Source organism: Hypanus sabinus, chromosome 2 (assembly GCF_030144855.1).
Source record: "Hypanus sabinus isolate sHypSab1 chromosome 2, sHypSab1.hap1, whole genome shotgun sequence".
Classification (NCBI taxonomy): domain Eukaryota; kingdom Metazoa; phylum Chordata; class Chondrichthyes; order Myliobatiformes; family Dasyatidae; genus Hypanus; species Hypanus sabinus.
The window spans coordinates 45,738,275-45,763,946 of record NC_082707.1 but is presented as its reverse complement, the minus strand read 5'-3'; the positions used below and the strand labels follow the sequence as shown (position 1 = coordinate 45,763,946).

At 38.2% G+C, this 25,672-nt stretch overlaps 1 protein-coding gene across 1 annotated transcript in view; it reads right to left on the bottom strand.

The window, feature by feature from the left end:
* Window positions 1-25,672, bottom strand: part of dis3l2 (DIS3 like 3'-5' exoribonuclease 2) — a 307,738-nt gene that overhangs the window by 202,092 nt on the left and 79,974 nt on the right. The window contains exons 6-8 of the mRNA XM_059945389.1: window positions 24,693-24,945; window positions 12,227-12,360; window positions 4,170-4,417 (exon numbers count right to left, since the gene is read on the bottom strand). Of these exons, the coding sequence (XP_059801372.1) occupies window positions 4,170-4,417; window positions 12,227-12,360; window positions 24,693-24,945 (635 nt within the window). The remainder of the gene's footprint in view (window positions 1-4,169; window positions 4,418-12,226; window positions 12,361-24,692; window positions 24,946-25,672) is intronic.

The following is a 25,672-nucleotide window of genomic DNA, read 5'->3' as shown; positions in this document are numbered from 1 at the left end:
CCTAAATTCAATTCCACGATTAATGAAGGCCAATACACTGTATGCCTTCTTAACCACAGAGTCACCCTGCACACAACCACTTCACACTTATCTGGGTTTAACTCCATCTGTCACTTCCCAGCCCAGTATTGCATCTTATCAATGTCCTGCTGTAACCTCTGACAGCCCTCTACACGATCCATAACACCCCCAACCTTTGTCATCAGCAAACTTACTAAACCTTCACTCCACTTCTTCAGCCAGGTCATTTATAAAAATCAAAAAGAGTAAGGGTCCCAGAACAGATCCCTGAGGCACACCACTGGTCACCAACCTCCATGCAGAATGTGACCTGTCTACAACCACTGTGAGCAAGCCAGTTCTGGATCTACAAAGCAATGTCCCCTTGGATCCCATGCCTCCTTAACTTCTCAATAAGCCTTGCATGGGATACATTATCAAATGCCTTGCTGAAATCCATATACACTACATCTACTGCTCTACCTTCATCAATGTGTTTACTCTCATCCTCAAAAAATTCTGACCTGCTTTTCACAAACCCATTCTGACTATTCCTAATCATATTATACCTCTCCAAATGTTCATAAATCCTGCCTCTCCGCTTCTTCATCAAATTACCAACCACTGACTCACTGGTCTATAATTTCATAGGCTATCTCTACTCCCTTTCTTGAATAAGGGAACAACATCCGCAACCCTCCAATCCTCCAGAACCTCTCCTATCCCCATTGATGATGCAAAGATCATCACCTGAGGCTCAGCAATCTCCTCCCTCGCGTCCCACAATAGCCTCATCCGGTCCCGGCGACTTATCCAACTTGATGCTTTCCAAAAGCTCCAGCACATCATCTATCTTAATGTCTACATGCTCAAGCTTTACAGTCCGCTGCAAGTCATCATTACGATCACCAAAATCCTTTTCCATAGTGAATACTGAAGTAAAGTATTCATTAAATACCTCTGCTATTTCCTCCGGTTCCATACACATTTTCCCACTCTCACACTTGATAGTTCCTATTCTTTCATGTCTTACCCTCTTGCTCTTCACATACTTGTAGATTCCCTTGGGGTTTTCCTTAATCCTGCCCACTAAAGCCTTCTCATGGCCCCTTCTGGCTCTCCTAATTTCCTTCTTAAGCTTCCTTTGTACACCACAGTTCCTGTAGCCTACCATAACTTCCCTGTCTCACTGGAACATACCTATACAAAACTCTACACAAATATCCTCTGAACATTTGCCACATCTCTTCCGTACCTTCCCTGAGAACATCAGTACCCAATTTAAGCTTCCAAGTTCTTACCCGATAGCCTCGTAATTCCCCTTACTCCAATTAAACGCTTTTCTAACTGTCTGTTCCTACCTCTCTCCAATGCTATTGTAAAGGAGATAGAATTATGATCACTATCTCCAAAATGCTCTCCCACTGAGACATCTGACACCTGACCAGGTTCATTTCCCAATACCAAATCAAGTACAGTCTCTCCTCTTGTAGGCTTATCTACATACTGTGTCAAGAAACCTTCCTGAACACACCTAACAAACTCCACCCCATCTAAAACCCTTGCTTTAGGGAGATGCCAATCAATATTTGGGGAAATTAAAATCTCCCACCACGACAACTCTGTTATTATTACACCTTTCCAGGATCTGTTTCCCTATCTGTTCCTCGATATCCCTGTTACTATTGGACAGCCTATAAAAAACACACAGCAGAGTTACTGACCCCTTCCTCTTCCTAACCTCCACCCAGAGACTCCGTAAACAATCCCTCCATGACGTCCACCTTTTCTGCAGCTGTGACACTATCTGTGATCAACAGTGCCACGCCCCCACCTCTTTTGCCTCCCTCCCTGTCCTTTCTGAAATATCTAAAACCCAGTACTTGAAGTAACCAGAAGTAGCCATTCCTGTCTGAGCCATCCAAGTCTCTGTAATGGCCACAAAATCATAGCCCCAAGTACTGATCCACGCTCTAAGCTCACCCACTTTGTTCATGATACTCCTTGCATTAAAATAGACACATCTCAAACCGTCGGTCTGAGCATGTCCTTTCTCTGTCACCTGCCTATCCTCCCTCTCGCACTGTCTCCAAGCTTTCTCTATTTGTGAGCCAACCCCCTCTTCCCCAGTCTCTTCAGTTCAGTTCCTACCCCCCAACAGTTTAAACTTTCCCCAGTAGCCTTAGCAAACCTCTCCACCAGGATATTGGTCCCCCTGGGATTCAAGTGCAACCTGTCCTTTTTGTACAGGTCACACCTTCCCCAAAAGAGGTCTCAATGATCCAGAAATCTGAATCCTTGCCCCCGCTCCATTCCCTCAGCCACGCATTTACCCTTCACCTCATTCTATTCCTATTCTCACTGTCACGTGGCACAGGCAGTAATCCCGAGATTACTACCTTTGAGGTCCTATTTCTCAACTTCCTTCCTCACTTCCTGTAGTCTGTTTTTTCAGGATCTCTTCCCTTTTCCTACCTATGTCATTGGTACCAATATGTACCACAACCTCCCTCTGCAGTGTTCTCCCTCCCAATGCAGATTATCGTGAACACGATCTGAAACATTCCAGACTCTGGCCCTGGCACCTGATGGCTTTTTGGATTATTCAACACCTTCTTTTGCTGCTGCTATTTCAAATAACAAAGACGAAAAGATCTGATTTCACTGAATTAACTACTGACTAAAGATTTGAACTCAAAAGGGCACGGATTTGAAACCGTGGTGACGTGAGGGAGATATATGGGAGATTAGCTATCAAACTGGTAAGCAGATAAATTACAACGAAGGTTCACAGCAAAATAACAGCAAGGTTTAGTAAGGACAGCTTCAGGTAGTGGTAGTAATTTAATCAAAGGGGCGTTTGGGATTCGGGAAGGCAATTGGGAAAAAACTTAGAAATATTTGTTTCAAATTGGAAATCCATCCAAGGTGGTTAAGGGCCATAAATAATCGAAGAGACAGATGAGAATGAGGATGGTGTCCCAAAGGACAGCCCAGTAAGTAAATTATTTAAAGGGGCCTTCCCAAATTCGGCTATCATGCTCGCCTACTCAAGAAGATGCCCTGTATGATGCATAAATGCAGACTTCACAGATGCTTGCTTCTTTTGGCATGTGAATCATATAGATTCATACCAATAAAATGCAGGACTAACAGCACAAAAACTCAAAAGCAATTAGCTGATGTAAAATTACTATTAGTACAGAAATCACCGGGACTGAAGGATCTAATAACTTGCATCTTGTAGTCATGCCTTCAATGAGAATGCATAGGTCATGATAAACCAAAAAGAGCAGAAATCCTACTTCAAAATGCTCAGTGTTTATACTGAACTCTTAAAGCAAATTTATAAACTTAAAGGAAAATGTGTTGATAGAAATACAAGCATTTCCCTGGACTCCTGCTTTGAGATAAAGGTACCAGAAGGTACAAGTTATGAAATTGCTATGTTTTTATAAACATTACTGCACTTCTATAAATGTGGGAACTGAGAATATTTAAGACAGGGACTGATCAATTATTAGATACGTTGGGAATCAAGGGGTACAGGGTTAGGGCAGTGCACTGGTGCTAAGCTAGAAGATAAACCACAGTTTTATTACATGGTGAAGCAGGCACAAGGAGCTATATGAGTCACACTTGCACCTATTTCTTATGTTCTCAATTACTGCACTGGTTTTCAGCAATCTACTATCACATGTCAGCAAGTTACTCAGCATGTTACACAACAGATGCAAGGAGAAGCCGAAAACAGAAAAAATTCTAATCTTACGAATCCTCATAAATTACTGACCCTCACAGATTTTTCAGATATTGTACCACATAATGCTCAAAATGATGCACTGTACAGTACAATGTGGAAAAACTATTTAAGATTATCAAAAAATTCAATCTTTATGATTAAAATAAATTGCACCACTATAAAAAAAAGTACAGATTGGAGCACATCTTTTTCTGGTTAACATGTCCTGAAAATGAATCATTTTCTTTCAAAATGAAACATAATTTGATATTAATTTAGTCAAAATTAAATGAGCAAAAATATATTTGAATTTCAGAATTTAAAAAGGCATAATTTAGACACTCTAATAGAAAACAGTGTTAATTATTTAATACTTAATACATTTTTAATCCTTAAGTGCTACACATTTTCAACAAATTGTTCCTACCCAGATGCAAAATTGCAATCGTGTTTCCAGTCCACAATCCGACAAATGAACAGAATGTTGGCATAATCTCCTGCTCTGGCCAGGAAGTCTTCTGGACAATCTTCCAATGGCACCAAGATTCTAGGTACTCTATGATCAATGGGTGAAAATATAATGCACTCCTTGTAAAGATCACTATTTTTATCAGTAAATGGCTTGATGAATCCTGTCACAGCTCTGGAATGTTTCTTCTCCACAATGTAAACGACCTATATTAATGAGAAGAACATTATTAACAATATTAAACAAATTTCATAAATTCAAGAAAATCTTCAGAAGATATTTTAGATATTGTGAACACTAATCAATTGCATATACTTCAGCTGTGCTGAATGTTCAATATGCTGAACTCATGCTAAAGTTAAACATCTGAACTTGAAAAGTAGGGGGAAAAAACACCTTTCGCCCTTAGTTACTTCTTTAAGCTGGGGATTAATGACTGGATCATCTGCTTTGATGATGTAGGTTGAAAAATAAATATTATCCAGAATGGCAGAAGATGTCATTTTTAAATCATGCCATGGAATCTTTTCACATCCATCTGAGGTAGCAATGATAGATATTCAATAATATAAACAGAGTATCCCATATTATCACATCAATTGAGGTTAAAAAAATCATAATGCTATCAATCCACATGTCATCTTGTATAGACCCACTTTCATTTACCCTGCTCATAACTTCCTTAAATTTAAAAATCATCATACAATGTGGTTCTAAAGACAATGAAAAAGTGGCAGAACCTGCAGTGACACAGTGAAGAAACCCACCCCAAATCAAACCTCACAGCTTTGAAGACATGCAAGGCCCTACCCTCCATTAGCAGTAAAAATTGTCATTTTAATAGTTTTTAAATGTCTCTGGTATTCAGAGATAATTAAAAACAATTAAAATTGAAATAAATCCAGGCTTATTAAAATTTTTCAACAAAATCACATAATTAAAAGTATTGAACAAAGACACTTTTAAAAGGAACTTCCCCCCTCCCTTTTGCCTAACAATTACTTTCAAAATCAATAAAATCAGCAGTGATCACCACAAACTCTCAATCAAAGCCAATCATTTGCAAGGCTGAAATCCAGTTTGACCCAGAGGTAAGTTTCCAATGTCCTAAACACTTCCATCACCATGGCCTCTAACTTCCATTTCATGCTGCAACACTTATGCATGTCTGTATTACGTTTGGATCTGACTTGACTATTCGCAAGAACACAAGCATATTGGAGCAGCAGTAGGCCATCAGACACTTCAAATCTGCCCCACTATTTAATATAACAATGTCTGCTCTATGCTGTCTTCAACTCCTCTACTGTACCATTTCTCCAAACCCCTCTGTTCCTCAGTCAAATATTTATCCACCTTAATATATGTACAATGACCCTGCTTTAAACACCTTCCAGTACAGAAATGCAGAGATTCACCACCCTCTGTAAGAAGGAAATTTTTCTAGTAGTTACATCCCCTTATCCAAGAAGCAAAACATCCAAACATCGACCCTGTCAATCCCTCTTAGAACATTATCAGAATCAGAATGAAACTTAACATTATTGCCATATGTCATGAAATTCTCTGCTTTGCAGTAGCAGAGCATTGTAATACATGATGTAATGCGCTGTAAGGTTTCACCACTAAAGTGATGTTTGGGTTATGACTGCAGATAATGGGGCTTTGGAATGTGAAGCTATCCAATGAGAGGGTTGTTGTTCTTTCTTGTGGGTCTGGGAGCAGGGATTTCACGGTCTTTTGCTGGGGAGAGATGAGAAGACACAAACAGAGAGAGTTGGTAGACCGCCAGACAGAGTGGACTTGGACCGAGGGTCCGAAGGTCAGCGATGCTCAGGGGAGATCAATGGTGGACAAATGGCTTTATCAGTGAGCTCCAACATTGCGTATTAGACTGTTTCATGAGAATGGGGCTCTTTTTTTTTGTTTCTTTACCAACTATATAGTCAAATTAAGAATTATAAACCTCAATTGTTCAATCGCATGTTGTGTACTGTTTGTTATTTTATGGTACTGATTTGTAACAGGGGACACATCGTGCAGCACCCACCCAAGCAAAATTTCTCAAGTTTGGCTGGGCCAAGGGCCATCATCCCCTAGATAAAGCCGCTAGCCGAACCAAGAGTTACAATAATAATAAAAACTGTAAATTATGGTAAATATATATATATACACACACATACACACACACATATTACAGTTAAATTAAATAAGTAGTGCAAAAAAGCAGTGACATAGTGCTCATGGGTTCAATATCCATTTAGAATTCTGATGACAGAGGAGAAGAAGCTGTTCCTGAATCAGGAGTGTGTGCCTTTAGGCTCCTGTACCTCCTCCCAGATGGCAGCAATGAAAAGAGGGTATGCCCTGCATGGTGAGGGTCCCTAATGATCAACACTGCCTTGAAGATGTCCTGGATGCTGGGGAGGCTAGTGCCCATAATGGAGCTGACTGGGTTTACAACTCTCTGCATCTCAGTGTACATTTTCTAAAGCTTACTTCAATCCGTGCGGTGCCCCCCACCACACACCAGATGGTGATGCAGTCAGTTAGAATGCTCTCCACAGTACAAGTGTAGAAATTTACGAGCGTCTTTGGTGACATGCCAAATTTCCTCAGACTCTTTTATTCAAATGTGGTTGAACTGCCTGCTACCTTCTTGTGACTTGCACACTAGAACATCTAGATTTCTCTGTACTTCACTCACTCGTGGTCTTCCTGTCCTGTTGCCGCCTCACTCAATCTATCTATATTCCTTTGCAAAACCTCAGTATCCACAATCTGCTTTTTCCTATCTATTTTCATATAATTTACTAATATGTAAAGCCTACATACTGTTCTTTCCTCCAGATCACTGATTAACCTAGTGAATAATTGAAAGCCAAGAGTAGTAGTACTCCATGATTTCCTCCTTCCAGTCTGAAGAGGGCCTATTTATTCCAATTGTTTTGTTTGAGAGAGCCAAATTTTAAACCATTTTAACACACTTTCTCCAATATCATGGGATTTTAATCTATGTACCTGTCTACTATGTGACACATTGTCAAACACTCTTTGGAAATGCAAAACACCACATCTACAGAAACTCTCTAACAATAAGACTTGTTACATCCTCAAAAGTAAGAGCAATTTGTCAAATATGATTTACCTTTCATAAAACCATATTGAGAATGCTTCATAATATTCATCTTACCAAAATAAATAGCTATTTCCTCTATGATTATTGACTATAGCATCATACCAATAATAGCTGTTAAAACTAACTGGTCTGTAGTTTCCCACCTTCTGCCTTTCTTCTTTTTTAAACTAAACAGTTACATTGGCTGTTTTCCAAACTTCTGGCACTGTTCTGGAGTTTTGAAAATTTTCAGCAAATGGGTCCACCATGTCTGCAGCCACATTCTGTAAAACTACAGCATTTAGTCCATTAGTTCCTGGCAACTCATCTGCCTTTAGCCCTCAATTCTCCTTGTGATTGAGATTTTTCTAAGTTCTAACATGTTATTGTCAATTAGTTCATCTGATATTTTAAGGATATCAAAAATTGTATTCAATATATCAGCTTTTTCTGTTTGTTCATATTAATTTACCATTCTCGTTCTCACAAGACCTCTGTTACGCCTGTGCCCCCCCCACCCCACCTTTTTGAGAATCGCGAGATCGCTATTAAGTCAGGTCAGGAGACCCAGGAAATGAGAGAAAGACGTTTGGAATGTCCTGGCCCTCAGAGATACAAAGCCACGGAACAGGTCATTGTCTCTTGGAGACGGAATTGTGTATTGAGTACTGTACTTCATGGAAGCCCTCAGGCAACGTGGGCTGGTTGGGGGATGGCATCATTCCACCCTGAGTGACATCTGAGACCCTGTGAGTCAGGATAAAAGAGGGTCTGGGGAACAGCCCCTTCAGATGCACCAGAAGAAACGCTAGAACTCCTGTAACAGCGTAATAACGAAAGCCGGTGGAAAGCCCACGTGCGTCCTTTTCCATTTGCCTCGGAATTGGTGGGCCTTACCACGGAACAACGGCTTTAGCTAACACAAAGGAGAAATCAGCCCCAACGACTCTCAAAGGATTGACATCATAAAAGGAATGGGCAAGTTTTAAACTCTCTCTCTTGACTCCAACAAAAGGCTGAAGCCTGCAGCTTGAAGGAACTAAAGTGACTTTTATACTTCCATCGGACAATACATTATCCCCTAGACAATGATAGAGCTATTTCTTATTGAGTATTATTATACCCACGTTTTTTTAGATCTAGTATTGACGACGTATATTATCTGTATGTTTGCATTGATATTATTTTTGTGTATTTTTATCAATAAATACTGTTAAATATAGTACCATCAGACTTCAACGGACCTCTATCTTTGCTGGTAAGTGACCCAGTTACAGGGTACGTAACACCTCACATTGACCTTGGCTGCCCTCTTCCTATTTACGCACCCCATAAACTTTTACTCTTTGTTTTTATAAAACATGCAAGTTTTCTCTTGAAATTCATTTTCACCTTTTTTATATGAGCTTTGGTCTTCTACGGTTAGATCCTAAAATCTTCCCAGTTCTCTGGTCTATCACTAGCCCTTGCCATGTTTTACATTAAATATTATATTTACCTTCTTTAGTAGCAATGGATTTTCCTCTTTCTCATGGAATCCTTCTCTCAGATTAGGACAAACTCTTGCTGAACATCATAAATCATCTATTACTGTTCCGCTGCCGATCTGTCTCTTAATTTATTTACCTTAAACAACTTCAATCTCATACCATTATAATTGCCCTTAGTCAAACTGAAGACACTAGTTACTGATCTGAGGGGATATCCTCAAACTGCATTTGCAATTCTATCATACTGCGGGTACCAATCAAGGGAATTTTTAAAGACAAGAGCCTTCATTTGTCCCCCCTCATTCCATAAAACCAAATGCAAACAGCCCATTCACAGGTAGGCTGTGCAATATACTGCTCTAAAAACAATCCCTTACACATTCAAGAAATTCTTCTATGATTCCATTGGATAAATGAAACTGGCAATTAATATATAGATTAAAATCCCCCATAATCTCAGCTCGCTTCATCAAACATGCTCTTGATATTTCCCCATTTATGCTTTGACCTACTGAGAGATCAAGTTTTGAGGAGTTATAAACTATTCCTTTTCCCAGCTGCTGACAAAAATGGAAACTGAGTGCAATGAAGTTGGTCTTCGCCTAAATGCTAAAAAGACAGAGCACATGGCATTCAACTGCGACAAAGGTACTCTCAAAACCGTAAAGAATGATACAATTAAGAAAGTACCTCAGGTCAACAATGATGAGCTCGGAGAAGGACATAAAGATACCGAAGGCGCTGGCGTGGAGGACTATGAACAACATGAAGGAAAGCTGGAGGTCGAACCTGACCAGAGGGCTCAAAAAGAGGATCTTCATAGCAGTCATAAAGTCCATTCTCACGTACGGATGCGAGACGTGGACACTCACCAACACCAAGTGAAAGTTACTAGATGGTTGTTATACACGAATGCTCCAGAAGGTTCTTGACATGAGTTGGCAACAGCACATGACAAATGTTGAGCTTTATGACAACCTACCAATGCTCACTAAAGTCGAGGCGAGCAGACTGCAACTAGTGGGGCACTGTCTACACCACCCTGAGATACCTGCCAGCCTAGTCGCCACATGGGAGCCCAAGCATGGGAGGATAAACCCTGGGCGCCCTTCCAAGACTATGGTCAACTCGCTCCTAGAAGATAGTGGCACGGCTAATGTAGATGAACTGAACACACTAATGAGGGAGAGGGAGGAGTGGAGAGTCTGTCATCGTGCCTGACGCCAGCCCCCGAGGCCTGAGTCAACATGGTAGTAGTAGTAGTTTTCCCTGCTATTGACAAGTTCAAACCAAACTGATTTCACATCACTATCCATTGCTATTATATGTTGACTCAGAATCTGCAAAAGTATCTTCCTTGTTTAACAATGCCACCTACCTCCTTTTCCCCTTTGGTGGCTTCTTTTGGGAACCTGCATAACTTAAAATATTAAGCACCCAGTTCTGGTCACCCTGCAACCATGTTTCTGTTACAGCGACCATATCATACTTTTGTTTTGCTATCTGTGCTATCAACCTATCTGTTATGATGTAAATACTACATGCATTCAAATAAAGAACATGAGGTTTTGATTTCTTACAGCTATTTACAACTCTGGATTTGCTCTGTCTTTCATGTTTTCTTTTGCATCTTATATCTGGGCATATCACACTATGACCATTAGTTCCACCCCCAACCCCTCACTGCCCCATGCCACTGCTCCTTCATTGCCCTCTGATTTATCAACCTGCAGATCTTGAAGCCTTTCTCCACCCCGGTTCTACTGATTCTATGATCTGCAAACTCTCTCTCAAGGACTCTTTATAATTCATATTCTCAGTGTTATTTTACACGCACAATTTGTCTTCTTTTGCACATTGGTTGATTGTCAGTCTTTTTTCTGTCATGTATAGTTTTTCCATAAAATTGTATTATATTTCTTTTTTCCTGTAGATACCAAATGGATCACAAAGTAGCATATCTATATTTTGATAATAAATTTACTTTGAATTTTGATTAGTTTTAAACCCTATCTGCAACCCTAGTAATTCCAGTGGTCTCCAGCACAAACTCCAGAGCTCAACCTTCAATAAACTTAAGATCACCCAAAATACTGTTACACATTTCCTAAGTCACTGTATATCCCATTTATTCATATTAATATGAATAAATATTAATCTGCACATATTAATCTAAACTGGCACCAATTTCCAAAATTACTCATTTGCAAATCACCCCGCATTGACCTCTCCTTTTCTCTATAACCATCACTGAATTTTAAAGCACTATCATGGCTATTCCCCCTTCGAATCCTTCCATGATTTTTTAAAAAATCCATAGCCTGGTTTTAGACCCGTCCGCTAAGATAACAGGTCCTCATTATTTGTTTTACTGAGGATCTTCAATCTTATACACCTCAATTAAGCCTGCCCTCAGTGTCCTCTGTCACAAAGAAAATTATCACAGCCTATACAATATTTCCTCATAGCTATAATTTCCCTATTAATACCTTTAAAAGATGATAAACATTTTTTTCTGTTACAGGGTATGCAGAACTCTACACAACAGAATTACAGAATGGCAGGTGTTGTATAAAGTTCTACCATAACTACCATGCCCTCAAATTCTATGCCTCATAGAATAAGGAAAATGATCTTATACAACTTTTTAAGCATTTCATCAACCTGTCCTATCATCTGTAAGGATTATGCATGTATATGCCAACATCCCTCCATATATATCCTTCCAGTTACTGTGATGTATTCCTTTGATGAATTGGTGTTCCCCAAATGCATTATTTTGTTGCTTCTCTGGATTGAATTCCATTTGCCAGCTTTCTCCCCAACCAATCGGACTGTACATATCTTTCTGCATTTGACACTTGACATTGTCAAGTGCTAAATTATAAATCTTCAGTACAGTATCAAGGGACCTTTGCTACATTAAAGGTGCTATCTAAATTTAAGCCACCGTTGAAGAATTTTGAAAGTGCAATATAAAGTTGATAAAATGATAATGGATGGATACATAGGCAAAAATAAAACTGGTACACACAGTAACCTCAACATTTCCTCAGTCTGTAAAAGGGAAGAAGCAAAATTCTGAATGTGCATTTGCATTGAAACAACTTGGGATTAAATTTTTAGTTAAGTAAAATTCCATAGTAAAGTAATAAAAGAAAAAGACATCAGCTTGATTCTTATGAGCATTGATATGTAGAATTAAACCTATCACATAAGCTCATGATCCCTGCTCTTCATTTGTATTAAAATTGGCAAAATTAAAGATACATACAAAGACAAAGTAAGCAAATTTAGTAGACAAGTGACTATTTGCTGCAAGGGTGTAACATTTTTCATGAAATCTGATACTCATCTAAGATTACCATAAATTTGGATCATTATCCCCCTATAAACAACTGACTCACCTTGCCAGTTTTTTGAAGGAACCTATCTGGATGATTTCTTGAATCATTTGCAGCCATTTTGCAAAACTTATCCTGTGTTGAAGTTTGCATTCTGGTGAAACCATCAGCAGGTTGTAATCCATCAGAACCAGTGGCTGCAAAAATCAATTAGAGCGAACATATAGCATTACATAAGAGGTAAGTTACATTTATCTCATTTGCTAAAAATTTGATCAAAAATGTACTTTGTTAAGTTCTAAATTCAGGTTAGATAAAACATCCAAATGAAAATTAATTCTTGTATTACTAAGTATTGGAGACTAAATATAGCAGTTCTTGAAACAGTAACCATATAACAATCACAGCACGGAAACAGGCCATCTTGGCCCTCCTAGTGCGTGCCGAACCCTTAATCTCACCTAGTCCCACCTACCCGCACTCAGCCCATAACCCTCCACTCCTTTCCTGTCCATATACCTATCCAATTTTACTTTAAATGACACAACTGAACTGGCCTCTACTACTTCTACAGGAAGCTCATTCCACACAGCTATCACTCTTTGAGTAAAGAAATACCCCCTCGTGTTTCCCTTAAACTTCTGCCCCCTAACTCTCAAATCATGTCCTCTAGTTTGAATCTCCCCTACTCTCAATGGAAACAGCCTGTTCACGTCAACTCTATCTATCCCTCTCAAAATTTTAAATACCTCGATCAAATCCCCCCTCAACCTTCTACGCTCCAATGAATAGAGACCTAACTTGTTCAACCTTTCTCTGTAACTTAATTGCTGAAACCCAGGTAACATCCTAGTAAATCGTCTCTGCACTCTCTCTAATTTATGAATAGTAACCATGAACTAATTGAAAAACTTTTAAAAAAAAAATCAAATGTGTGGATCTGCACAGACAATAATTTAACAATAGTCCTTCTAAAAGTTAAGATATATTGCTGAAATTTCTATCCTGCACCAAAAGATGCCCGGCATAAAGTTTAATCCAAGGACCTAATTTATGGTGCTGTAAAGCAATCAATTCTAGAATAAAATGCACACTTCTGAAGAATTACAGCACTGTTTACAGAAATTTCATCTGTCATGTAGATAACATAATTAATGTTTGATTCTTCTCACGTTCCAGGTAAAGGCATCAATCCCAAATAATGAAATAATAGAAACCGATTTCTGAGACAATCAAATAAGACTCACTCCATCACTGATAACTACACAAGCAAGTGGTTGTGTAGAATAATTTGACATAACTGAAGAATTGCTAATAACAAGAAGGCAAAACAAAATAGCTTCTAATAATCTAAGACAAGTTGCCTACAAACTCAATGTGGTTTGCAATGGCTTATGCTTCATCAGTCTTTTTTTGTTTGAAGCATCAAATTAGGTAGATTCCTGAGGTGATAAGACATAGCTTAATCGAGAGTGTGCCGTGCTATGTGGATCATGACAGTTGACTTGTCATATGTGGAAATCCAGCTAATAAGGAGCAATTATCTTAGAATCATGTAGAATTTGGAGAATAGTAGTCTTAGTATGCACAGTATGAAAAATAATCTGACTTAAAATCATAATGATCACCTGTTTATGGAATTGCTTAAAAACCAGGTTGGTGTGGGTATTAAATTCTTCCCTGATACAATTTTGACAAAAAAAACAATTAAGTGCTATTTTACTTCTGTGAAACAAACACAAGGATGATTAGAGACATATTTTTTACTTAATTGTTAATTCCAGATTAAAAACCTTGGTTCATGAAGAAATATTTAGGCAGTTTCTTTCCTCATCTCAAAAATTACTTCTTGTTCATTCAGAGCAGAAAGCTGAGAACTTTCCCTCCAAATTTCTTTCCTCAAAATTGGCAATTATCCATTATTTCCATATCACTCCAAAAAATTTCCCACAAAGCTGAAAGAATTGAAAAAAACACTGATTTGTTCTCAACTAGTTTTTGAATATTCTGCTACTATATAAACAATTAATCTCAGCCTGCACATTTATCACATTTCCAGTATTTTTTGTACAAAATTTCATAAAGTATGTCTCCTAAATTTCATATTATTAAAAGATAACAAATCCAAACTATTGGTATGACAGCTGTGAATGATGCAGCTCATCATACACAAGTCAATGTAAACCACAAATATTTAAAATTACCACAGCGGGAAAGAAAACAAGTTAATCAGAGGACTGCCTTGCAGACAGTTCTCTGAATATTTATTAGCAGGATCAGAAACAAGGCGAAATTTACAAGATAGTAACCTGCATAATTTTCGTATGTTTTAGAAATACTACTGACAACTTTCTTGTTAGAGATCAGCTGTCAGGGAAAAGTATGAGGCTATGAATACCACAAGGTCCTTGACCCAAAAGAATATGGCACAACTTAAGGCTTTCATTCTGACATAATTTGTTCCACCCATCAGTCCACAGTGAGTTCAATAAAGAAAGATCAATAGATACAAAAGAGTGAACAAACACAAGTATGTGACTGAATGGTTATGACAAAGAATTGCAAGCATAGGGCTGAAATAAAAAAAATGACTCAAGTTCTCCACCCCCCCCCCCCCACACACCAAAATAAGCAATGGGACATCAACTCATTTCTTTTCATCTCTTCTATATTCCTGCAACAGAAAAGCAGATCCTTTGACAATGCACATGCAACGTTAAGTTGCATTAATACACTGAACAATAAAGAAAATTGTAAATTTACAAAGAGGATTTGGTCATAAGTAGCGATGTTTCATGGTCCTTGTATGAAATGTTCCAGTGAATATGGTCAAACAATGAATTAGTAATGGTAAAAATCATTTTTTGAAATGCACACTGATAACAAAGACAACCACACAAATTGACAATTCTATCTCAAATTTAGTTGTGCAAATTATCACCATTTCTTTTTGTAAATAATGCAGAGCATAGAATTTATTAAAGGACAAATTATGAAAAGAAAGCATGGCTGATATTCAAGGAAGTGAGATGAAATTGTCTAATAAATACATTTAATGGCATACTACTACTGAAAAGATGTAAAAAAAATTCAATTTCTATAACATCAAGTCATTGTTAAAAAGACTGAAGAATCCAGAAATATTGTGTAATATAGAAATGCCATTCCGATGTTTACCATGATATTTTAAAAAATATTGTTTATATTAGTGCAGGTTTGATTTAATGCGACAAAAAATTACGTTGCTCATGTATTATAAATTCCATGATAAAATTTAAGTTATACAAAAATTAAATGTATTTTCACATCAACATCTAAACAATTTTCAATTCTCAATCTTCAAAATAGAGACAACGATTATATTAATTTTACAAAGCCACCATTTTTTTCCAGTCACTTTTCTTGCCTTAAGGAGAATAATGAATAAACTGCCATGAATGAGCAGTCTTCTGCAAGACCAGGTCGAAGCACCTGGCAAAAAAAAAATTTACTTTTATTAAAGCAAACAGCTGGCATGCATAATTATGAAATGTGGCTGATATTATTTAAGGATTGTTCATAAAAAGGAAACCGGAAGTACTCAACATCATTCACCTTGAATTAAATCCTGCCGGTTTTCTCAAATTATTATAATTGTATGCCTAAGCAAACTAAATTAGATTTTAGGAAAGAATGAAGTCATTTCTTTGCAAGACTTTTTCTACATATAATGAGCAAAGGATATGATAGTTTAGCAATTTCTTCAACTGGTCCAGAATTGCATTAGCAATATGTTCCATTCTATAATGGAACATTTAGCTTTTAAAACTGTGGAGAACAAAGAATTTGAAAATCATGTCAGAACCATTCTGCTATAAAAAGGGCCATATTTACATGAGTAGACGAATTTTCCAGATACAATTTTCTTCCATGGATCAAAGCCAAGTCGATATAGAGTATCCTTCTGGTTGATCTGCAACTCTAAACTTACATGAATCACTCCCATACCAAGTGAAATACACCAGTGCAGGACATGTGAAATAACAAATTGTTGAAAATATCCATCAGGTCAGCTGACATCCATGGGAGAGAGAGTTAAAGCTTTAGTCACAATGGCATTTCCCAAACTCTGCCTTGTAGAATGAGGAGAACCTGGGACATAGGACCTTCCAAGATGCATGGAAATATACTGCCATTATTTCATTTGTGGCTAGCTAAAAGTTCTGAAATGCACTTATAGAGTAACTTCACCCCACAGACTATGATGGCTCAAACAGAGATTCAAAATTCCTTTCTTTAGGACAATGAGAAATAAATATTTACAGTGGCATGCAAAAGTTTGGGCACCCTTGGTCAAAATTTCAGTTACTATGAATAGCTAAGCAAGTAAAAGATTACCTGATTTCCAAACGGCATAAAGTTAAAGATGACACATTCCTTTAATATTTTAAGCAAGATTACTTTTTTATTTCCATCTTTTACAGTTTCAAATAACAAAAATGGAAAAGGGCCCGAAGCGAAAGTTTGGGCACCCTGCATGGTCAGTACTTAGTAACAACCCCTTTAGCAAGTATGACAGCTTGTAAACGCTTTCTGTAGCCAGCTAAAAGTCGTTCAATTCTTGTTTGGGGGATTTTCGCCCATTCTTCCTTGCAAAAGGCTTCTAGTTCTGTGAGATTCTTGGGCTGTCTTGCATGCACTGCTCTTTTGAGGTCTATCCATAGATTTTTGATGATGTTTAGGTCAGGGGACCGTGAGGGCCATGGCAGAACCCTCAGCTTGCACCTCTTGAGGTAGTCCTTTGTGGATTTTGAGATGTGTTTAAGATCATTATCCTGTTGCAGAAGCCATCCTCTTTTCATCTTCAGCTTTTTTTTTACAGATTGTGTGATGTTTGCTTCCAGAATTTGCTGGTATTTAATTGAATTCATTCTTCCCTCTACCAGTGAAATGTTCCCCGTGCCTCTGGCTGCAACACAAGCCCAAAGCATGATTGATCCACCCCCGTGCTTAACAGTTGGAGAGGTGTTTTTTTCATGAAATTCTGCACCCTTTTTTTTCTCCAAACATATCTTTGCTCATTGCAGCCAAAAAGTTATATTTTCACTTCATCAGTCCACTGGACTTGTTTCCAAAATGCATCAGGCTTGTTTAGATGTTCCTTTGCAAACTTCTGATGCTGAATTTTGTGGTGAGGATGCAGGAAAGGTTTTCTTCTGATGACACTTCCATGAAGGTCACATTTGTGCAGGTGTTGCTGCACAGTAGAATAGTACACCATCATTCCAGAGTCTGCTAAATCTTCCTGAAGATCTTCTGCAGTCAAATGGGGGTTTGATTTGCCTTTCTAGCAATCCTACAAGTAGTTCTCTCGGAAAGTTTTCTTGGTCTTCCAGACCTCAACCATACCTGTTAACTGCCAATTCTTAATTACATTACAAACTAAGGAAACCACTACCTGAAAATGCTTTGCTATCTTCTTATACCCTTCTCCTGCTTTGTGGGCATCATTTATTTGAACTTTCAGAGTGCTAGGCAGGTGCTTAGACGAGCCCATGGCTGCTGATTGTTGGGACATGGTTTGAGGAGTCAGGGTATTTGTAAAGCTTTGAAATTTGCATCACCTGGCCTTTCCTAATAATGATTGTGAACAAGCCATAGCCCTAGCAAGCTAATTAAGGTCTGAGACCTTGGTAAAAGTTATCTGAGAGCTCAAATCTTTTGGGGTTCCCAAATGTTTCCATGGTGCTCCTTTCCTTTTTTTTCCACCCTAAAATTGTACAAAACAAAAATTAGACACTAATCTTGCTTAAAATGTTGAAAAGAATGTTTCATCAAACTTTATGACTTTTGCAGATCAGTTCATCTTCTACTCACTTATTTATTCACAGTAACAGAAATTTCTACCGGGGTGCCCAAACTTTTGCATGCTACTGTACCTTTCTGAGCACGCCTAACTATGACAATTTCTTTTTAAAAATTCATCCCCCACCCTTCCCAGTCACTAAAAACTTATCCAAAACCTTACTGTCCTCGAACAAAATTAGGGTAACTCTGGCATACTTACTATCATCGGTAAAACTGCCTTCAGCTTCTTCAGACCAAACATTCAAAATTCTCTCTCTAAGACATTCCACCTCTTTATCCACCCCTAAGAGGTTTCTTAAAACTGACTTATTTAACAAGGCTATTGATTATCATTTTAAATCATTAGTGAAGCTTTTTTCCCCAAGTATTCACACCAAACAAATCCATTAAGCAACTGAATTTAGAGGTAATAGGGTGGCTGAAAATTATTTGCAAGAGGATATTACGGAGAATATAAGAGACTGGAGCAAGTATAGATCTCTTGATGAAAAGGATGATAGGTTAGGAAGCTGGAAGGCTGATTGTAACAATGTGGAATAAATTGTAATTGCTACAAAAAAGTACAGTGCAGGTAAACAATAAGGTACAGCTGATGCTCAAGGAAACGCAGTAAGAGTGAACCCAGTGTAAAACGAAGGAAAACTGCAAAAGTTCAAAATGTAAGGCAAGAACAAAATTTGTCAGTCAAACAAACAGCTTTTAACAAAATAATGCAGATGAGATATCACTGCAGTATATTAATTCCCTGGATGACAGGAGATTCCGAGGCTCTAGTGAGGGAAAAGAAGGAATTACTGGAGAAGTAAGAGCAGCACAGGAGCATACTTCAGAAGTAAGTCAGGAGGGTAAAAAGAGAGTGTGAAATATATATGGCAGAGTAGATAAAGAAGAATTGATAGAGATTTTGTGTATATTAAGGGATAAAAAGTAACTAGGGAGAGAACAGGGCCTCTCAAAAACTAAAGTGCACATTAATGTGTGGAACCACAGGAGATGTGCATGGTCCTCAATGAATATTGACTGTTCCTTTATTGTTACCTTGGTGAAAGACATGGGCTAGAAGATTCAAGTGAAACAGGGGTGTCTTGAGGATAGTCTGCATTGCAGGAGAGGAGATGATGTCCAATCAATGCCCAAAAAGAATATGGTGACTTGCTTCAATGACTATCATCCATTGCACTTTCATCCACTGTGGTGAAGTGCTTTGAGAGGCTGGTCAATGAAATATTTCAAGAATCTGCTCCAATTTGCCTATCATCGCCATGGGTCAACAGCAGATGCCGTTTCATTATCTCTTCACTCAACCCTGGCACATTTGAACAGTGAAGATGCATATATCTGGATACTCTATATTGACTACAGCTCGGCATTCAATACTATCAACACCTCAAAACTAATCAAGAAGCTCCAATACCTCCTTGTGGAACCAGATCCTCAGTTACCTCACTTGTAGATCCCAGTCAGTTCAGATTAGCAATATCTCCTCCATAATACCATCAGCACAGGTGCACCACAAGGCTGTATGCTTAGCCCCCTGCTCTACTTGATTTATGTTTATGACTGACACTCAACATAGTGCCAATGCCTTATTTAAATTTGCTGATGACGACACTGCCATTGGCCATTTCAAAAGTGATAATGAATCAGCATGTAGGAAGGAACCAAACAACCTCTCTCTCTTCATGCCAGCAAAACCAAAGAGCTGATTTTTGACTACAGGAGAAAACCACAGATTCACGTGCCAGTCCTCATCAGGGAATCAGAGGAAAAGGTCAGTAACTTTAAATTCCATGACATTATCATTTCAGAAGATCTCTCCTGCGTTCAGCACAGAAGTGCCAATACAAAGAAAGCACAGCAGTGCTTCTATTTTCTTAGAAGTTTGCGAAGATTTATGTATCATCTAAAACTTTGACAAACTTCCACAGGTGCATGGTGGAGAGTAAACTAACTGGTTGTACTATGGCCTGGCACAGAAACACCAATGCTCTTGAAAAGAAAAGCATACAAAAAGTAGTGAATAAAGCCATGTCCATCATAGGTAAAGCCCTCCCCACCACTGAGCACATCTACAAGAAGCGCTCTCACAGGAAAGCAATGTACATCTTTAAGGAATCCCACCATCCAAGATCATGCTCTCTTCCCACTGCTGCCATCAGTAAGGAGGTACAGAAATTTTGGGTCCCATTCCACCTAGTTCTGAAAGTTATTACCTCTCAACCAACAGGCTCCTGAACCAGAGGGGATAACTTCACTGACCCTAACACTGAACTGTGCGCTCAACCCAAGGACTCACCTTCAAGGACTCTTAATCTCGTGTTCTCGATATTTATTCCTTATCTAATTATTACTATTATTAGTATTATTTTTGCATTGTCTTTTGCACATTGATTGTTTGTCTTGCGTGCAGTTTTTCATTGATTCTATTGTTTCTTTCTATTTACTGTTAATGTCTGCAAGAAAATGAATCTTAGGGTAGTATATGGTGACATATATGTATTTTGATAATAAATTTACTTTGAACTTTAAAACTTCTGAAGTTAAATAAATCTGTGGAGCCTGTCTGATGAGGTATATCCTCATTGTCCTCAATGCAATCCTCAATGCAATATCCTATTGCATTGTCTTTTGCACATTGATTGTTTGTCTTGCATGCAGTTTTTCATTGATTCTATTGTTTCTTTCTATTTACTGTTAATGTCTGCAAGAAAATGAATCTTAGGGTAGTATATGGTGACATATATGTACTTTGATAATAAATTTACTTTGATCTTTAAAACTTCTGCAGTTAAATAAATCTGTGGAGCCTGTCTGATGGGGTATATCCAGAACACTGTAGGAAGCTAAAAAAGAAATTGTTAGAGACAGATGAGGTGGCAAAATTCTGAAGAGTTGCGAATGCTGCACCTTTAATTAAGAAGTGCTGCAAATAAAAACATTGGAACTACAGACCAATATGTCTAACATCTACGACTGGCAAGTCATCGGAGAGGATTCAGAGGGATAAGGTACGCACACGGAAAGACAGGGGATGATATAGATACAGGTAGTCCCCGAGTTAGGAACGTCAGACTTACGGACAACTCGTACTTAGGAACCGAGGAAGGACGACGTCGTCCGCCATTTTAAGTCAGATCGCGACGCCGTCTGCCATTGTAAATCAGATTGCGACACCATCCGCCATTTAAAGTCGTTGCCTTTGACACTGTGTTGAGTATTTAACTTTGTATTTGGCTTAAATTTTTCTTAGTAAGATTCACCCTGACCCCGCCCCCCCTCCCCCGTTCCAGTTGGCTGGTGGCGCAGTGAGATCAGCACTGAGCTGGAGAATGGAGGTTCCCGAGTTCAAGTTAGTGATAGATGTCAATCCAGTGACTCCCGTACCATCTGTGCTGGGTTGATGTCGAGCTCTCAACTCAACCTCGCAAAAAAAAACTGTCACCTCCAATTTAAATTCCCATGCAGAATATTGTGGAGGATCAAATACCCAAACCCAGCACAGCCCCCACTTGTCCCATTTAACCTGTCTCAGTGGGGTGGGGTTTAGGACCCGGGGAATTCAGTGCGGTGGTCCTTAGGACCCAGCGGACCTCAGGAGCCGGCAGACCTCAGGACCCGCCATCCACAGTGTTTCTTTTCCGTTGACAGAAAGCAATTGCAATTGAAAATAAAGTGGAAATAATAAAGCGTTTGGAAAGAGGTGAAACACCATCGGTCATTGGAAAAGCGTTAGGTTACAGTCGGTCAACAATCGGAACAATTTTAAAGGATAACGGATGAAGTGAGAATAATGGAGCATGTGAAAGGCCCTGCCCCGACGAAAGCTACAATTATTACTAAGCAACGCAGTGGTTTAATTATTGGAATACATACATTTCTTAAGTGTTTTATATGCACAGAAAGGTAAAATATATACTAAATACTAAGACAAATGTTTGACTAACTGACGCTAAATTATACTGGATGTACCTGTTCCGACTTAAAGACAGACTCAGGAATGGAACTCGTACATAACCTGGGGACTGTCTGTAGTCAGTATGGCTTTGTGCATGGCAAATCCTGCTTTACGAATTTGAGATTTTGAAGTAACTAAGAGGATCAATGAGTGAAGTGTGGTAGACATAGTCTACATGGATTTCAGCAAAGTCTTTGATAAGGTTCTGCATGACAGGCTGCTCTGGAAGGTTAGATTGTATGAGATATTAGCTCACTCAATACTAAATTGGCTTGATGGTAAGAAGCAAACGACAATGGTGGAAGGTTGCCTTTTGTACTGGAAGTCAATAACAAGTGATGTATCTCAGGGTTTGGTGCTGGCTCATCATTGCTTGGCATCTCTAATTGTACAAGATAATTTTGCAAATATCCACAACAACACAATAAGAAATAAAAAGTTAAAAGTCAAACAGCAGGATGGCAAGATAATTGTCGGAAGGTTCAAAAAAATCAAAACTGTCATGCATATTCAGTAATAAATATGGAGGAAGGTGCAGAGATGGGCTGGGCTCTCGTACATGAGGGTTTCAAACACTGAAACTGAAAAAAGTTGGGAAAGTGTAGGTAATAGGTAAACTACATAGGAAGAGATTGATGGGCAATAGAACCAAGATTTGGGGCGGGAGGGCAGAGGAGAGGTGAGATTGAGGCTAGTAGGAGAAAAGTGAAGCCAGATGAGGAGGGGAGTGTGAACAGATGAATCTGGATGAAAGGAATACACAAAGGAAGAAGAATAGGTGTGTATGGGAGGAGAGTACTAAGGGAAAGTTAACTGAAATATGAAAATTCAATATATATTACACTGCAAGTTACCCAACAAGAGTATGGGATGTCCAATTTGTGCTTAGCCTCTCTCCATCAGTTCCACCCACCAGCCTCTGTCCAATCTCCAACTCACCTAATGTTCTACTATATACAGGCAAACCTACTCATTCCCTTTCAGTCCTAATACAAGGTCTCAATCTCAAATGTCATCTTAAATCTTTTATCTCCACAGGTGCAGCTTGAATTCTTTCAAAATTCTGTTTTAGTTCAATCTCTGCTGCTCAAGTCTTTCCCGTTCCCTCCAGCACTTGTTCCCTCAATGGTTTTAACATACTTTTGTATGTTAACTTCTCTTTCAGGGTTCCCAATTGTCCTTTTATCATCTAATTTTAAAGCTGTTTGTCATCCTGCTTTTTACTTTTATTACTTTGTTAATCAGTAACAAAATAATGTGGCATGGTGATACAGCAATTAGTGCTATCATCTTACATCAAGAGACTGGGATTCAATCTTCTGTCTATGCAGACTTCTTCCATTTTTTCCCTGGTTTCCTCAGGATACCCCAGCTTCCTCCCACACCACAAATATATGCTGACAGGTTAAATGACTGCTATAAATTATCCTTTAAATTCATTCATGAGAAGAAGAATCAAAGGAGAGTTGATGGCCCTGTACAAAAGACGATAGATTGCAGATGTACAAGGAAACAGAGAGAGGAATGTGATTAATGGCAATGTTCTCCTGGAAACCAGCATGAATTCAAAGAGCTGATTGACCTCTCTATGTGTTGTTATAAGGTGGAGAAAAAAATAAACGGATTATGGTTTATTTTGCATTCCCACTTTTATATTAGCACATATTCTAGTAAAGGCAGAATGTTCCTGCTGATATATTCTGTCTTCTCTTGAATTGTTTTTTTCTATTTTCCCAATCCACCTTACTTTTATTATTTTCTCCTTTCAAACTGATTTTCTTTCTGCCTGCACCTTTAAGCAGCAAATTAATTATCACTTTGTTTTCAAGGACTCATCACCATTTTTTGAAATATTTGTGTGTCATGCAGTACTTAACCACATCTTTAAGGTTACCAAAAATCCTTCCATGTAACAGAGAAATCCTTTGATAAAGGTCAGCTTTGTCTTTTCTTCTCTTTGTTAACACTCTACCTATCACCACTCTGCTCTCCTTTTTTGAGTTTTTCTACTCTAGCTCAAGTTCATTGTTGTCATAGGCATACATACACGGGGTAAAAACATGAAAAATAGCATTTTGCTACAGCAGTACTACATTACACCAATCTTAAATTATTAAATATGTTGACTGATAGTGCAACATTTAAATGTTACTATGTGTTTAATTAAACAGGTAATCTGGTTTGCTAGCTAGGTATGTTAATAGCCTAGTGGAGAATCTTGAGTTAACAATGATGCTTGCAGTTAGAAAACCTTTTCCCAAATATTATACTTGTCAAAAAGTGTTAAATTCCAACTTTAATGTATGTTAAGGTTTCATCATTCTTATCTCTAAGAGTTTTATTTTATCAAGGTTTATATATGTTTTCAATACAACAAATAATGATTCAAGTGTAAAAACACTGAACAACAAACAGATTAAGTGAATAGAAAGTATTACATTATATCCATCATGGAAGTTCCTAACTATGGCACGACTTTGTGCATTAAAATGTGTAAGAATAGTTGGGCATTATTATATCCCACACAGAACAAATTTGTAGTTCTACCAGGAGTTAAAAGTTAATCATTTTGCTCTTCAAAAATTATTTGGTACACCAAGATAACAAACTTAATAATTTTTAATTATTTACCTACAGTAAAAGCAGTTACAAGTCAAAACAATAAAGATCATTTAAATTCCAGAAATATGAGAATATTAATTATGCAATACACAATACAAATCTTACCCTTTCCTGAAGCACCAAGGTTTGTCTTGCTAACATCATGAGCTTGTGCATCTTTCAGCAAATCAGAAGTTCCATCCACATTCTCATCTTGGCTGTCAAATTGTTCTTCAATAATAACATCAGGACTCTCCACAACCATATGAACTTTATCCTGATTTGGAACAGCCTCAGAGTTAACATGAATAATTTCACCAGGCACATCAGATTGAGCAGGTGCATTAGTTTCTAAGCCATTCCTCTCTGGCACAATAATCTGCAAAAATACAAAAAAAAACACAAAATAAAACTGAATTTAATCAATAGAGATCAAATACCATTGCCTAAATTACAATTAACTTCACAAAAGTACTGAGTAATAGTGAATCAGAGCCAAATTAAAATCCTAGTGTACAATAAACGGGAATGCAAGTCATTGAATCATACAGCATGAAAACAGCTCCTTCAGCATAACTCCTTCAGCCAATCCAGGTACCTATCTGAACTAATCCCATTTATGTGTGTTTAGCCCATATCCCTCCAAACTATTAAAAACTTATAATTGTATCTACCAATTACAGAGTCACAGAGCAATACAGAACAGAAGCAGGCCCTTTGGTCCACCTACTCTGTGCTTAACTATAATTCTGCATAGACCCATCAACCCACACCTGAACTATAGCCCTTTATACCCCCACCTCCCCCCACCAATCTGTGGTTTTAACCAAACTTTTCTTAAAAGTTGCAATCAAACATTCTCTTAAATGTTGCAATCCACCACTTCTACTGGCAGCTCATTCCACACTCACCACCCTCTGAGTGAAGCAGCTCCACTCAGGTCCCCCTTAAATATTGTACCTTTCACCTTTAACCTTCAGCATCCAGTTCTAGTCTCATTCAACCTCAATGGAAAAAACCTGCCTGCATTAACCCTATCTATACCCTCAATGCTGTATACCTTCAACAAATCTCCTACGCTCCCAGAAATAAAGTCCTAACCTATT